Source organism: Mustelus asterias, chromosome 4 (assembly GCF_964213995.1).
Source record: "Mustelus asterias chromosome 4, sMusAst1.hap1.1, whole genome shotgun sequence".
NCBI classification, from domain to species: Eukaryota; Metazoa; Chordata; class Chondrichthyes; order Carcharhiniformes; family Triakidae; genus Mustelus; species Mustelus asterias.
This window is the reverse complement of record NC_135804.1, coordinates 30,403,949-30,420,044: the sequence shown is the minus strand read 5'-3', so window position 1 is coordinate 30,420,044 and position 16,096 is coordinate 30,403,949. Positions and strand designations below refer to the sequence as shown.

The following is a 16,096-nucleotide window of genomic DNA, read 5'->3' as shown; positions in this document are numbered from 1 at the left end:
GCAAAGACATTTGGAAGTACAAGTACACATGTTTATCAAGAAATATGAAGCCAAGACAGATAAATGGCGTTAAAGAGTTAGATCAGCCATGATCTAATTCCAACTGAATGGCAGAGCAGGTTTGAGGATCTGAATGGACCAGCCTTGAGAATGTAAATGGATTTTCAAAAAGCAACTTGATAAGGTGTTTCACAAAAGACTCGTTAAAAAAAAATCAGGCATGAGGTAACGCAAGAGCATGAATAAAAAAGTTAGGTACAGGACAGGAAACAAAAAATATCCATCTTTCAATTTAGTATACTGAATTTGCTGCTCGCAGTGCGACCTGCTCTACATTGGAGAGACTAAACAAACTTTGTGGAACACCTCCATTCAGTCCACATGCATGACCTAAGGTTCAGTCCTTTGTCATTTAAATTCTCCACCCTGCTATCATGCTGATCTCTTGTCCTCGATCTTCTGCAGTGTCCCAATGAAGCTCAAGGAACAGCATCTCATCTTTCAATTAGGCAATCGACAGTCTTTGCTCCCATTTTGTTTTTAATTTTAGTTAATTTTCCCTTGTTTTCTCTTTCAGATGGTAGCTATTTATCAGTCTGCCATTCACAACTCCTCTAGGCACATCTCTTGTTTCTTCAATGTCCCATTACCTTCAGCCGTGCACCACCAACTCCTGTCATTTAATCTCTCGTGTCTTCCACCCCATTAAAGACTTTCCATTTTGTTCTTTTTCCACTCTTCCCCTTTCACTTGCTTAAAAAACTTATTACATTTCTAACTTTTTCCAGCTCTTCCCTGAAATGTTACCAGTTTCTCTCTACACAGATGTTGCCTGATTGCTGAGTATTTTCAATTTTTATTTCAGATTTCCAGCATCTGCAGTTTACTTTTGAACAAATAATTAGGGTCTTGCCCAGAATTGGAAGTGGTATGCCTCTAGGGTCAGATGGAACTACCTTTATTCCCTGTGTATTTATAGATGATTTAGTTTTGTGAATAGGGAACATTAACTAGAAATTTTCTAGATACTTGGAGGTAGGAGGCATATTAAATAGAAAAGAGGATTTTAAATGACTTCAGAATGTCATAGTCAAGCTGGCATAAAAGCAGATACATGGTAGATGCAGCATAACTACTTTTGGTACTGAAATGAAAGGCATACGCTTATTTTAAGAAACACCACAATCCTGATCAAGGCTGAAGCACTGATGCTTCTTCTGCTCATTTCTCATCAGATGTTACATTTCTAATTTACACAATAAAGGAACCTAATCTATCTAGGACACCAAAAGCTCGCATGTCCCCCAATCCCCACAAAAATTCTGCAGTGGGTGGAATGCCTATGCTGATGGTGTGTGACCAATCTGCTACTGTACCCAATAGATACCAAAGTCTACCTCAAAGTGTCAAGCTAATACACTTTATTTCTTTCTGAAACACGTTAACTAACAAGAATACAGAAACTGAAGAAATGCAAAGCGGTGAATGCCAGGAAAAACTTTTTTTATCATTCAAGCAGGAAACTGTTCACCAAGATATATTGTTAAAGATTTTCCTTTTGTTCAAAGAATACATATTTTGAAATGTAAATATTTGGTTCTGATGTTTGGATTATTACCTGCAGTTGGAATGCAGCGGATCGAGTGAATAGGACCAAAATGACTTGTTGGTGTAACCCGTGCTATTCCAGCATTGGAAATTGGTGACTGACCCATACAGTTGATATTTCTTTTTTCAGACTTCTCTCTGTGGATCACAGAAAAGTTAAAATTCTAAAATGAGAAAAATTTAATGACCAGAAAGTTCAAATTTCCAGTTTGATTTAGTTTAAACTTAGGCAGCTGCTTATCTGTATTTAAGAGAAATATGTATGTCTTTTTATGCTGCCCTTTTACCATGCACTTTCACCATGCTGAAGAGCTGGGTAAAGGGAATACGCGCTTTTAGCATGTTTATTGCACATTTGACCTTCCAGGTTCCCAGACCTCAAAACAGCACCCCAGATCTCTCTGCCACCAAGCTAACAGCAGAGCCAAAATCACAATTCATGACTTAAAAATATGAGCCTGTACGTGCAGTTTTCCTGCCATCTCAACATCTGATCGACTGATTCCTGGTATGAAAGAGTTATCTTATGGAGAAAGGTTGGACAAGTTGAGCCTGCATCCTTTGGAGTCTAGAAGAATGAGATGTGATCTTATTGAAATATATAAAGATCCTGAGGGCACGTGACAGGATGTATGCTGAAAGGACATTTCTCTTTGTGGGGAAGACTAGGGGACACTCTTTAAAAATAAGGGAACTTCCATTTGAGATAGAGATGATTAGAATTTTTTCTCCGAAGGTTATTATTCTTTGGAATTCACTTCCCACAGAGCAGTGGGGGCAGGGTCATTGAATATTTTTAAGATTGAGTTAGATAGATTCTAAGGAGTCAAAGGCTATAGGTGCTAGACATGAAAGTAGAGACTATGATTAGATCAATTACAGAGCAGGTGTGAGGGGCCAAATATCCTACTCCTGCCTTTAATTATCTACAATCCTGGAAATAAAACTTTGCTGCAGGTTCCACATCAATGAGGCTTCGAGTTAATATTTTTAACATTAAAATAATCAGATAGCCATACTCTAACAGCTTATAGCAAAACCCAGAATGGAATAATCCATTCACTGACTTTTGTTTCTTACTCAGAGGAAGAATCTAACATTTGCTGGGGAGTCTTGCAACTCAGTTGAGCTCAGGGATTGATGTTGTGTAAAAATGTATCCTCGAATCCCTGGTCTACAAATCCACAATGCAATAGAATAGTGTACAAAGCTATGGAACCACCATGTAATTGCTTTTACAATAACTTCACATTTTTAACTGCTATTTTGCAAACAGCACCACGAAAATCATGATATGTGTGCTACAGGGTGGCTGCAACACAGCTTCAGAGACAACAATTTCATCTTATTACAGGACAGGAGACTTAAATCCTATAATCAACTGCTGCTCTTAACTATACAATATCGAACAACATATACAAGAGTGTAAGTTTAAATATGATTTAAGCTGCCAAATTCAGACCGGCTTCTTTCTTAATTTCTAACCAGAATTACTTAGACAAATATTTTTTAAAAGTGGCTATTTTTAAATCTTTTGCAACTTCAAGATGATAATATACAATTGTATTAGAGAGTGGCCTGGCTTATTATAAAATGGTATCCTTGTAGCTTTAGCAATAGTCATATTTTCAGACTTAATGGGTAGGATTTTATGACCTCACTCATCCCAAAACCGTAAAATCCCACCTGAGGTTAATGGACCTTCCCATTGTTCGCCCCTCATCCACTCTGATTCCCGTGGTGGGCAGGGCGATAAAATTCTGGCCAATGTATCCTGAAAGGTATTGTACTTGGGTTCCCCCAGATTATTGTGCACCTCAGCTTATATTGTATGAACACTTTCCAATGCAATAGAAAACCAGCATGAAAAAACATTCAAATCTGACAAATAAAAAGTACTACTCATAAAGACTGATAAAATGTTTTAGAGTGCACACTATATCATTCAATATTCATAAGTAATACTTTCTTCCATCACATATTCAGAAAAGTAATGAAAACTAAAATATAATAACTTCTCGTCTAATCACAAATGTTTCTTAAAAATTGGGACAAAAATACATTACTGCTGTTTTTTTATTATGTTATAAACTCAGTGGGATCAGGTTCTTTGCATGCAATACAATTTTATCCCTGAAGAGGGAGCAAAGGTTCTAAATTAGGATTATGAAAGGGAAAATCTTTGCAAATCAAAATTAAACCAATAGTTCCTTGGATCATGATTTAGCTTAACATTAATAGATCCATTTAATAAAATTGTGACTGCAAAATGACCAAGGCTGAAAATTGAATATTCAAGGCATTTTACAATTCAAAAGGATAGGAAGAAAGTAAAAGAAGATGGGGTAGATCTGTTAATAAAGGACAGGCTCAGAGTAGTCAGGAATGATCTTGGCTTGGAAGATCAAGATTTAGAATCAGTTTGGGTGAACATAACAAATAACAAGGGAAATAAATCACTGGTGGCTGTAGTTTACAGGCCCCTAACAGGAACTACACTGTAGGACAGTTTTTAAAAAAATTTTTTTAAAAAAAACTTTTTAAACTTCACTGGCCAGGCCAACATTCATTGCCTATCTCTAATTGCCCTTGAAAAGGTGGTGGTGAGCTGCCTTTTTGAATTGCTGCATTCCATGTAGGATAGGTACACCTACTGTGCTGTTAGGGAGGAAGTTCCAGGCTTTCGATCCAGCAACAGTGAAGGAATGATGATATATTTTCAAGTCAGGATGATGATTGACTTGGAGGGGAACTTCCAAATGGTGATGTTCTCATATATCTGCTGCCCTTGTCCTTTTAGATGGCAGGGGTCGTGAGTTTGGAAGGTGCTGTCTAAAGAGCCTTGGTGAGAACCTTGGTGAGATGGTACACATTGCTGCTACAATGCATCTGTAGTAGAGGGAGTGAATGTTTGTTTAAGAGATGACTTAAGTGGGCTGCTTTGACCTGGATATCAAGCTTCTTGAGAGAGTCACCCAGGCAAGGGGAAGAGTATTCTATTGCATTTCTAACTTGTGCCTTGTAGATTGTGGGCAGACTTTGGGGAGTTACTCGCCACAGAATTCTAGCCCCTGACCTGCTCTTGTAGCCACAGTATTTATGGGGTTAGTACAGTTCAATTTCTGGTCAATGGCAACCCCTAGGATATTGATAGTGGGAATTCAGCGATGGTAATGCCCTTAAATGTCAAGAGATGATGGTCAGATTCTCTCCTGTTGGAAATGGTCATTGCTTGGCATGAATGTTACTTGTCAGCACAAACCTGAGAGTACAAATCAAGCAATATTTGGGATTTATAAGAAAGGTACTGCAATAAAATATGGATGATTTTAATCTTCATATAGATTGGACAGATCAAATTGGCAATGGTAACCTCAGAATGAGTTCAGATTATTTAGGATAGAATATACGACCTGGAGCCAAACAAGAAACAGACATTTTTTGACCTAGTAATGTGTAATAAGATGGGATTAATTGATGATCGCATAGTTAAGGATCCTCTAGGCAAGTGTGATCATGACGTAATAGAATTTCACATTCAGTTTGAGGGCGAGAAACTTTGGTCTAAAGCTAGTGTCTTAAATTTAAATAAAGGCAATTACAAAGGTATGAAGACAGAGTTGGCTATAGTGGACTGGGGTAATAAGTTAAAATGTGTGATGGATAAGCAGTGGCAGACGCTTGAGAGATATTTCTCAACTCTCACGAAGCTATGTTCCATTATAACAGAAGAACTCCATGAGAAGCTTGCACCATTCAACATTAACTAGGGAAGTCAAGGATGGCATCAAATTGTAAGAAGTGTACAATGCTGCAAAGATTAGTGGCAAGCTGGATGATTGACAAAATTTTAGAAACCAGCAAAGGTGACTAAATAAATGAAAAGAGAGAAATTAGAAAAAGAGAGTAAACTGCAAGAAATATAAAAAGACAGCAAGAGCTTCTAAAAGTATATAGAAAGGAAGAAAGTATCTAAAGTAAAAGTTGCTTCTCCAGAAGATCAGACTGCGGAATTAATAATGGGAAACAAGGAAATTGCAGAAACAAAGAAATGGCAAAGTCTTTGAACAAGTATCGTGCATCCATCATCAAAAAATGCACTAGGAAAACTAAAGTGTCTAAAGGCTGACAAGTCCCTTGGACTTGATGGCTTGCAACCTGGGGTCTTAAAGGAAATGGCTGCAGATAGTAGATGCATTGGTTGTAATCTTCCAGAAAGGTCCAGCGATTGAAAATTGCAAATGTAACACCGCTATTCAAGAAAGGAGGGAATCAGAAAGTTGGAAACTACAGGGCAGTTAGTCTAACATCTGTTATTGGGAAAATACAGGAATTCATTATTAAGAAAGTTGTAGCAGGATATTTACAAAATCAAAATCCAATCATAGAATCCCTACAGCACAGAGAAAGAGGTCATCCAATGCACTGAGTCTGCACCGACAGTCTCCGAAAGAGCATCCCACCCAGGTCTTCCCCTCTGCCCTATCTCCATAACCCCATGCATTTACCTTGGCTAATCCACCTAACCTATTCACCTTTGGACTATGGGAGGGAACCGGCGCACCCAGAGGAAACCCATGCAGAATGGGGAGAATGTGCAAACTCCACAGTCACCAAATCCAGAATCGAACTCAGGTCCCTAGTGCTGTGAAGCAAGTGCTAACCACTATGCCACATGCTGCCCCAAGGGCAAGCAAGCAGAGTCAACATGATTTTGTGAAAGGTGAATCATTTTCGACAAATTTGAGGATATAATAAACAGGTTACATAAAGAGGAACCAGTAGCTGTAGTATATTTGGATTTTTGAGAGACATTCAATAAGGTGCCAAATAAAATGTTACTTCAGAAGATAAGAGTTCATAATGTTAGGTAGTATTTTAGTATGGATAAGAGGATTGATTAGCTATTATGACGATCATGAGTCGGAATAAATAGGTCCTTTTCAGGTTGGCAAACTGGAACTTGTGGAATCCATGCTTGGGCCTCAACTATTTACAATCTATATTAATGATTTGGATGAAGGTATCAAGTGTATCGTGGCTAAATTTGCTGACAATACAAAAATAGGTACGAAAGCAAGTTGTGAAGAAGACACAAAGGGGGTGATTCGCCCAGCCTGCTGTGCTGCTTGAGCAGTGCAGTGGGTTGGGAGACATCAGCAGAGGCTGTTTCGTGGGCTTCCCGTTGGGTGCCATGGCCTCCACAACTATGATTTCCAGCAATGGTGGGGTTGCGGGGCTAGCCAGCGATCGGGAGGCCAGCAATGCGGGGCCACTGCGCATGTGGCGATCTCCATGCTGACAGATCGGAACATGCGCAGTGGCCGCTGAGGGCTATGGTGCCGGCCTCTCAGGTGGGAATAGGCTCCGCCCACTAATTTTCAGAGTGAATCATGCTAGGGCACTCTGCGATGCACAGAATGTCGGAGATTCATTCTAGAAATCACGCTGAAGAAACAGTGGCAATTACTCCCATTTTCCCGCATGTTGGGGACTTAGAGTATTTTTGGGAGGATCCCGGCCAAAGAGTCTGCAAAGGGATGTGGTAGTTTAAGTGAATGGACAAAGAGAATATTATTTAAGTGAAGAGACTGCAGAATACTGCAGTGCATTGGGATCTGGATGTCCTTGCACTCAAACCACAAGCAATTAGGAAGTTAAATGGGATACTGGCCTTTATTGCAAGGGGTGGAGTATAAGAGCAAGGAAGTCCTGTGGCAACTGTACAGGGCATTGGTACACTTAGAGTATGGTGTGCAGTTATGGTCTTATTTAAGGAAATATATACTTGCATTGAAGACAGTACAGAGAAGGTCCACTAGGTTGATTCCTGGGACGAACCGGTTGTCTTATAAGAAAAGGCTGAGTAGGTTTGGTTCGTACTCACTGGAGGTTAGAAGAATAAGAGGTGATCTTTTTGAAACAGGAGGGGCTTGAAAGGGCTAAATGTCCCCTCTTGGAGGAATCTAGAAATTGTGGGTGCATTTCAAAATAAAGGGTTGTCCATTTAAGACAAGTGGAATTTTTTCTCTCAGAAGGCTGTTGACCTTTAGAATTCACTACTCCAGAAAGCAGGGGAGTCTGGGTCACTGAATATCTTGAAGGCCGTTTGACATATTTTTTACCTACAAGGGAATCAAAAGGTTATGGGTGGGGAATGGGACAATGGCAGGTGGGGAAGCAGAGTTAAGGCTCAATCAGGTCAGAAATTATGTTATTGAATGGTGGAGCAGGATCAAGGGGCCATCCTATTTTCTTTGTCTTTAGCTCTGACGAAGGTTCATCCAGACTTGAAACGTTAGCTCTATTTTCTCTCCACAGCTGCTGTCAGACCTGAGATTTTCCAGCGTTTTCTGTTTTTGTTCAAAGGGCCATTTCTGTGCCTATTTTTATGTTCTTATTTCAGAATCCATTAAAATACAGCAAACCAATGAAATTTAACCCATTATTTATCCTTTCAAAAACTGACAACCAGACAAATGGCTGAGGCTAATTTGTTGCAAACCCAATACATATCTTCCCCTAAGAATTTTGTTTAAAATAAAAATTGCCTCTCTACATTTTAAAAATTGTAGCCTTTATTGTTCTTCACCTGTTCTGTAAATGTATTCATGTCATTTCCTAGCCAAGGCAAGTGGCCAGGTAATCATCTTCCCACCTGATACAGCACCGTTTACTAAAAATCTAGCAGATGTGACTACACTCCTGTCCTGTTTCTCCATCCACTGTTATGGATAAATGTCACGTGAAATTATGGAATTATGGTCAATAAACTGAACTGCCGGGGGAATGTTTACATTAAGTTTTTTAGACGCTCTAATATGCTACAACAATAAAAAAAGGTTCATTTAATTAAAAACAGCAATCATGTCCTCAAGAATGGCAATAAAAAAAAACAATATTTTACACAGATATCAAAATAGCAGTTAAAAATTACCATATTTCAAATTAAATATGATTTGTATGCTGCCAAATTGTCAGCATAATTATTAGTCAGAGTTGTGAATCTTCGAGTAGATGATGCACACTATTCCTAAAGTAAATTCATAATATGCTCTTATAAAATCAAGAATTTAAAAAACCTTACTTTTCAAGTTCTAATTGCATCTTCAATTTTTTCTTTGCTCCTAATGTGAGTGTTTCAAACTTGTTCAGATCTTCTTCGGTAAGACTGAGGAACTACAAAAAGAAAATCAGCTATTAATCCAATTTGAAATACAAGATTAAACCAAAAATTAATTTTTAACTCTCATCTAACAGATCAAAGTATGATGTGGAGATGCTGGCGTTGGACTGGGGTGGGCACAGTAAGAAGTCTCACAACACGAGGTTAAAATCCAACAGGTTTATTTGGTAGCACGAGCTTTTGCAACGCTGCTCCTTCATAAGGTGAGTGGCTATGGATGGCGTTGCGTTGCGCTTGGGTGACATTCGGGGCTGTCTTCTGAGTGCAGCTGATGAAACTGGCATTGACGCATCTCCTGACGGCTTGGCATACGTGTTGAGTCGAGGGCAGTGGCCTTCTGGAGGGGTCCAATTCGACTCTTTCCTCTTCGGTTGTTGCACCACGGATCTATCTGGTGGCTGTTCCAGTTCATTGGCTGTTCCAGTTCATTGGCTGTCTCATTGGGTCCGCTGTTGGCCTTTTAGGATTTGTGGAAGAATTCCCAGAGCCTCATTCACCTGATGAATTCCTCTGTCTGCCTGGAGACTGATGGGTCCATTTTGGTGGTAGGGCAGAAATTGAGCCCTCGGCTGAGAACTTCGATTTCGTCTGGTTGAAGGGTATAATCCGACAAGTTGACAATGGACTTCCCTGCAGTGGTACTGTTTTCTACTGTGGTACCGGGGGAGGCATGGTTGCTGCTGGTGATGATGCCAAGTTTCCTGTTCTTGGTGTGCAGGTAGATGGCGTAGTTCCGTTGTCTCATCTGTTTGGCATTTATTCGTAGCTGGTTTACGTCCTGAGCGCAAATTGAGAATATGGACTCCATCTTGGTTTCCAGGTTGTAGCGTCTGCTGTAGAGCTGGTGTATGAGATGGTTGAGGAGTGTGAGAGGCGCAAAGGCAAAGTCTCTCACCGTAGTCTGTGTTACAGGTTGACCTGAGTGGGTTCATGATTTGTAGTCCTTTCGGGATCTTGCGTGCTTTCTTGTATCTTTGTAGAAACTTGATGTCTGTGTCAATATGCACGATCTTCTTGGAGATCCTCTCCACTTTTGAGCTGTCAGTTTGCGGCGTTGGTGGTAGCCATGATGTGAAGATGCCGGCGTTGGACTGGGGTGGGCACAGTAAGAAGTCTCACAATACCAAGTTAAAATCCAACAGGTTTATTTGGTTGCAAGCTTTCGAAGCGCTGCTCCTTCATCAAGTGAGTTGCCAGGTCAAAGTGTGGCAGTAAATAAATCCATCATCACATTGTTATAACAAGGCTACTTACCAAAACATTTTTAAAAAATGAGACGTGTTCTGGAACACTGAGGACCACAGCTTTTCACGGTCTTTAGAAGTGGTCCTTAGACATATTGTTTATGCCTTGATTATCTACTGCATTTTTCAAGAAAAAGTTCAATTCTCACACATAAATAGTATACTTTGTTGCGAGCTCATAGTCTAACATCTCTCTTAAGAAATTCACACTGTCGGCAGTCAAGATATTTTCCCCATTTAAGTACAGGTGGAATATTATACGAGACTGTCCAACTACTTCTTTAAATTAGAAGAGCCAGCCACAGCAAGTGGTCAGCCACGCTCAATGAGAAAGAAAATTGAAAAAGGCTGGGAGGTAGCTTAGCACAAGGAAGTTGAAATTATTTCAAGGATTAAGGAAGACTTTCAGTTATCTAAGAGGATTTCTAATTTGTTCAATTTGTGAGATTATACAGATAAGATCATTTCCACGGCCTGTAGGTATTAACTGATAAATGCTTAAAGGCAGAATATATAGAGAAATTTTGTTGAAAAGCATAAAAATGAAAAGCTAAAACAAATATTCATTCATACCAGGAATTGAACATAAAACTCATTGGACAAGTCACTGATAATTTCCAAGTGCCAAGAATCACAAAGCCGAATAATATTGTGGTAACTTGGCCACAAAAAGGTAGTCTAAATGCGTTGAGATATTGAACCTTCTTTACTTATAAAAATATTGAAATACAGTACAGCATGGACTCAGAAGTGGAGGTAGCTAGTTACACAGGTCCCTCATTTAAGACTAAACCTCGCCCTACTGATGTCATTTGCACATGCTCATACCCACTAAAGACATCAGCATGTATATTCAAATAGGAAGATGTTTACTATAACACTCTACATCAAATACCAATAGGAATGTCAAAGCAGAATAAAAAATAATGAAAAGATTCTGAAAGCCGATTTTCAGACCATCATGAAGCACATGTCAAAGCATTAACTCGCTTGACCTGTCAAGCTTGTAAACCCTTAATTATCACTTGCATTCTGCTCCTTTTTGCTTCTGACAAAATAGAATGAGTTTTTAAACTTTTCTCAATGGCAATTTTGTTTACAGTTTGGACAACTGGATGTGGACAACTGAGCATTTCTTTAGATCGGCAGGATTTGTAACTTAGTGTCCAATATTGCCTAGCAGGGAGTGATATATGAGGAATTACGCTCCCCATCTACATTTATTACTCTCTATTTACAAACTAGTTTATATTTGCTCGTTATACAAGTTATTTGGTAGTACAGAACTTGAGTATTGCTTAAAACAAAAGAGGCATTGTTCAAGACAATTCGCACAAATACCAATGCCAGGGAAAATGACAAATTTATGCTATGTGAGAAGAGTGCTAATTTAACAAATGTTGTCCAATCATGGAATCAGAGCTACTGTTGATTGCTCTGTTTTGAGTGGACATGGATTGGTTGGATATAGTATGTACCTTGCCTGTTGTGAATAGTAGAAGGGACATTCTGTTAGATACAATCTGTTAGAGTTTGGAACCTACAGCCTACATACTAACTTCACAATCAGCACTGAAATTCATATTCCACATTTGTTTGAAAGTATATTGAAATGGATAGAAAACTGGTTGGCAGACAGGAAACAAAGAGTAGGAATAAACAGGTCTGTTTCCAAATGGCAGACAGTGACTAGTGGAGTGCTGCAGGGATCAGTTCTTGGACCCTAGGTATTCACAATATATACTAACAATTTGGATGAGGCAACTAAATGTAATATCGCCAAATTTGCAGATGATAGAAAGCTGGATGAGAGGGTGAGCTGTGAAGAGAATGCAGAGATCCATTAGTGAGATTTGGACAAGTTGAGAGAGTGGGTAAATGATTGGCAGATGCAGTATTTGGATAAGTGTGAGGTTATCCACTTTGGTAGCAAAAATGGGAAGGCAAATTGTTATCTGAATGGCCATAAATTAGAAGGGAATATGCAACGAAACTTGAGGTCCTCGTACACCAGTCATTGAAGATATGCACGCAGGTGCAGCAGGAAGTAAAAAAAGCAAACGGCATGTTGGCCTTCATCATGACAGGGTTTGAGTACAGAAGCAGGGATATTTTGATGCAACTATATGTGGTGAAGCCACACTTGGAATTGTGCGCAGTTTTGGTCTCCTTATTTGAGGAAGGATGTTCTTGTTCTAGAGGGAGTACAGAGAAGGTTTACCTGGGATGAAGGGACTAACGTATGAGGAAAGTTTGAGTTGGTTAGAATTGTATTCACTGGAGTTTAGAAGAATGAGGGGAATCTCACTGAAACCTATAAAATTCCAACAGGACTAGACAGGGTAGATGCAAGGAGGATGCTCCCAATGATTAGGGTGCAGAACCAGGGGCCACAGTCTGAGGATACAGGATAAACAGTTTAGGACAGAGATGAGGAGAAATTTCTTCACCCAGAGAGTTTGGTATTGATTTAAGAGGAGAGTTCTGTTTTCCTAGTATTCCTTAGACTTGGGGGTGGTTCCAGAGGACTGGAGAATTGCAAACATTACATCCTTGTTCAAAAAGGGTGTAAAGATAAACCCAGCAACTACAAACCAGTCAGTTTAACTTCGGTGTTGGGGAAATTTCAAGAAACAATAATTAGCGTCAAAATTAATAGTCACATGGACAAATGTGGGTAAATTAAAGAAAGTCAGTATGGATTTCTTAAGGGAAAATCATGTTTAACAAACTTACTGGAGATTTTGTCTGCAGATGTAACAGAGAGGGTTGATTATGGCAAAGCAGTTGACATGCATGCACACCATTTGATACTGTGCCAGACAACATCACTCACGGAATAAAAGGGACTGTTGCAATATGGATATAGAATTGGCTGAGTGACAGGATACAGAGAATAGAGATAAATGAATGTTTTTTGGGCTGAAGGAAAGTTTGTAGTGGAGTTCCCCAGGAGTCAGAGTTGGGACCCATACTTTTCCAGACCTTGGTCTGCAGGGCATAATTTCAAAGTTTACGGATTATATGAAACTTCAAAGCATTGTGAACCATGAGGAGGATAGTGTAGAAATCAAAACAATGTAGAAATATTGATGGAATGGGCAGACAGTTGGCAGCTGACATTCACTGCAGAGACACGTGAAGTGATTCATTTTGGTCGAAGGACATAGACAGACAATACAAAATAAAGTGCAAAATTCTAAAGTAGGCGCTGGAGCAGAGGAACTTGCGCGCATATGTGCATAAGTCATTGAAGGTGACAGGACATTTTGGGAGCGTGGTTAATAAAGCATACATATTAGAGTACAAGAGTAAGGAGGCAAATTTGAACTTGTATAGGATACTAGTTCAGCCTCATTTGGAGTACTACTTCCAGTTTTGGGTGTCACATTTTAGGAAGGATGGGAAGGCACTGGAGAGAGTGCAGAAAAGATTCACAAGAATTTTTCTAGGGATGAAGAACTTCAGATATGTAGCTAAATTGGAGAAGTTAGGACTGCTTTCCTTGCAGCAGAAAAGGTTAAGAGGAGATTTGATCAAGGTATCTAAAAATCATAAAGGGTCTGGACAGTGTAGCTAGAAATAAACTTTTCCAACTTCTGAAAGATTCAAGAAAGAGTGAACACTGATTTGCATAATTGTTAAAAGAAACAAAAGCGACACGAGGAAAATCTTTTTCACACAGCAAGTGGTTAAGGTCTGGAATGTACAGACTGTGTTGGAGGTTGGTTCAGCAGAGGCATGCAAAATGGAATTAGACTGCTATTTGAAGAGGGAGCATGTGCAAGGTTCTAGGGAGAAGGCAGAAGACTGGCACTAAGTGAACTGCTTATTCAGTTTGCACAGTCACGACAGGATGAATGGCCTCCTTCTGTGACTTAACATTTTTGTGTTTCTGAAACAGACTTGGAATTTTAATTCAGTCCAACCAACTGTGCACAGAACAAGCCTGAAATGGTTCATTTACTGTTAAGCCAATGATTGATGGGGTGGAGAAGACCTTGAGTAATTAATGGACACAATGTAAATATAAAACTTCATAAATTTTTCTTTGCATAAGATGCTATTTCAACAGAGGAGTCTGTTAGTTTAGTTGGCTGGACAGCTGGTTCATGATGCAGAGTGACAGATTCAATTTCTGTACTGGCTGAGGTTATTCACTCCACCTTCTCAACTTTGTCCCTCGCCTGAGATATGATGATCCCCAGATTAAATCATGGCCATCTGAAACCATGGTGACTTTTTTAATTTCAGAAACACAAAATAAATATAAGATATAGATACATTTTTAATGTAACTATCAGCTTGAAAACAGTGAACCCCACAGAGTGATGATACAGAACTTCCTTCTTCTAGAACACTTTGGTGGTGAAAGTGTGAAAGAAAGCATAATTTTGCAGTGTTAGCAGTAGTTTTACAGAAATACAAAGACAGCTATTGATTTTTGGTTTAATTTGTACTGGAAATGAAAATATACCTGAACTGTGTGCAGTTTGTGTACAGCTACTGTTCAATGAATCTTTAACACCCACCGAATTACAGAGACACTTAATTACCAGGCATGAAATATATAAAGGACAAGCAACTTTTTTTTAACCGAAAGGCTAAGAAACTAGTCAGTATGAAAGCAGTAATGAAATCCATAACTCCTGCTGATAAGCTTGGGTCTCATTTAACAAAGTGGCACAGAAAATTGCTAAAGCAAAAATCCCACATACTATTGCTGAGGAGTTGATAATACCATGTGCCACTGAAATAGTAAGGGAAATGTTCAGAGAGCAGATGGCCAAGGAACTGAAAAAGTACCAATGTCAAATAACACTGGCAAAGATGGATTGATTCAATGGTAGAAGGAACAGTTTTGCAGTGTGCAGATCAAAGTGTTGGATGATTTCAACAGCTTTACAAATGTCATTGGGGCTTGCAGCAATGATGGGAAGCATTCCAGTGCTTGCAAAAAAGATCAAAGCCCGATGTATCTATTTGAACATATTGCTTTTTACATGTAGAGGCACTTGTAATGGAAGATATTGAACCAGGTCTTCACAGTGTTCTCAACACACCACTAAAAGTTGTTAATTTTATCAAATCCCATGCAATAATCTCGTTTTTTTATTTACAGCACTTAGTAAGGGAGTTCAGAGGACAATTTTGTGTTCATATATACAGAAGTGAGATGGCTGCCTCAAGGCAGAATGCTTGCCCATATATTTAGTTTCAGGGAAGACGTATATACTTCCTTAACTGATAAAAAAAACACAACCTTGTACTGAACGTTGTGGATAGCTGGCTAAACTGGGTTTCTTGCAGACAGTCACTGAAATGAATAAGTTAATAAAGCTGCGTAAGGTACGCAAATTCATTTGTGCCCCGCTCAAAAATATTTATGCATTCAAAAGGAAATCACAAGTTTGGAAAGTTCTTGCCTGGATGGGGCACTATGGATATGTTCAAGTTCCTACGTTCTTTAATTCAAGGAAAATATATTATTTTGACATCAAACACAGCTGGTTGTACATCTTTTTGATCTATGCAACATATTTAGTAGATACTTTCCCAACCTCATCAGGGTACAATTTGCTATACATCCACGGGCTACAAACTTTAGTGAGAATACTGAAGCTGAACTGTCATCCTGTGTTCCATCAAAGCTACTAGAAAAGCTCAATGTCATTCCATCAGACAGCTCCCTCAGAATCAAGTTCATTGAAACGTCACTGGAGACATTTTGGTGCAAATGCGTTGATTAATTCAGCATTGCATCTTCTGTGGCACTGCGTGTTGATCCCCTTTAGCATAACCTACTTTTGTAAAGTTCAATTTTCAACAATGAGATAAATGAAAATTAAATACTGAGCCAGGATGAATATTAACTATGATATGCTCTTGTGCTCGTCAAAGATACCTCCACTTCTGGACAGAATTGTTGCACAGTAAAAGCAACAAGTTTCATACTAAGTAAAACAAAAATAAATATATGCTTAATTGTATGACTATTTTTTATACAGAAGGAATACTGTGTTACAGTTTTTTATAATACAGGAACAAAAAGGTTGAG

The 16,096-nt window shown here is 39.0% G+C and overlaps 1 protein-coding gene across 2 annotated transcripts in view; it reads right to left on the bottom strand.

The window, feature by feature from the left end:
* zcchc14 (zinc finger, CCHC domain containing 14) overlaps positions 1-16,096 on the bottom strand; it is a 99,421-nt gene that overhangs the window by 29,304 nt on the left and 54,021 nt on the right. For both annotated transcript variants that reach the window (XM_078210752.1, XM_078210753.1), the window contains exons 9-10: positions 8,696-8,787; positions 1,619-1,746 (exon numbers count right to left, since the gene is read on the bottom strand). In XM_078210752.1, the coding sequence (XP_078066878.1) occupies positions 1,619-1,746; positions 8,696-8,787 (220 nt within the window). The remainder of the gene's footprint in view (positions 1-1,618; positions 1,747-8,695; positions 8,788-16,096) is intronic.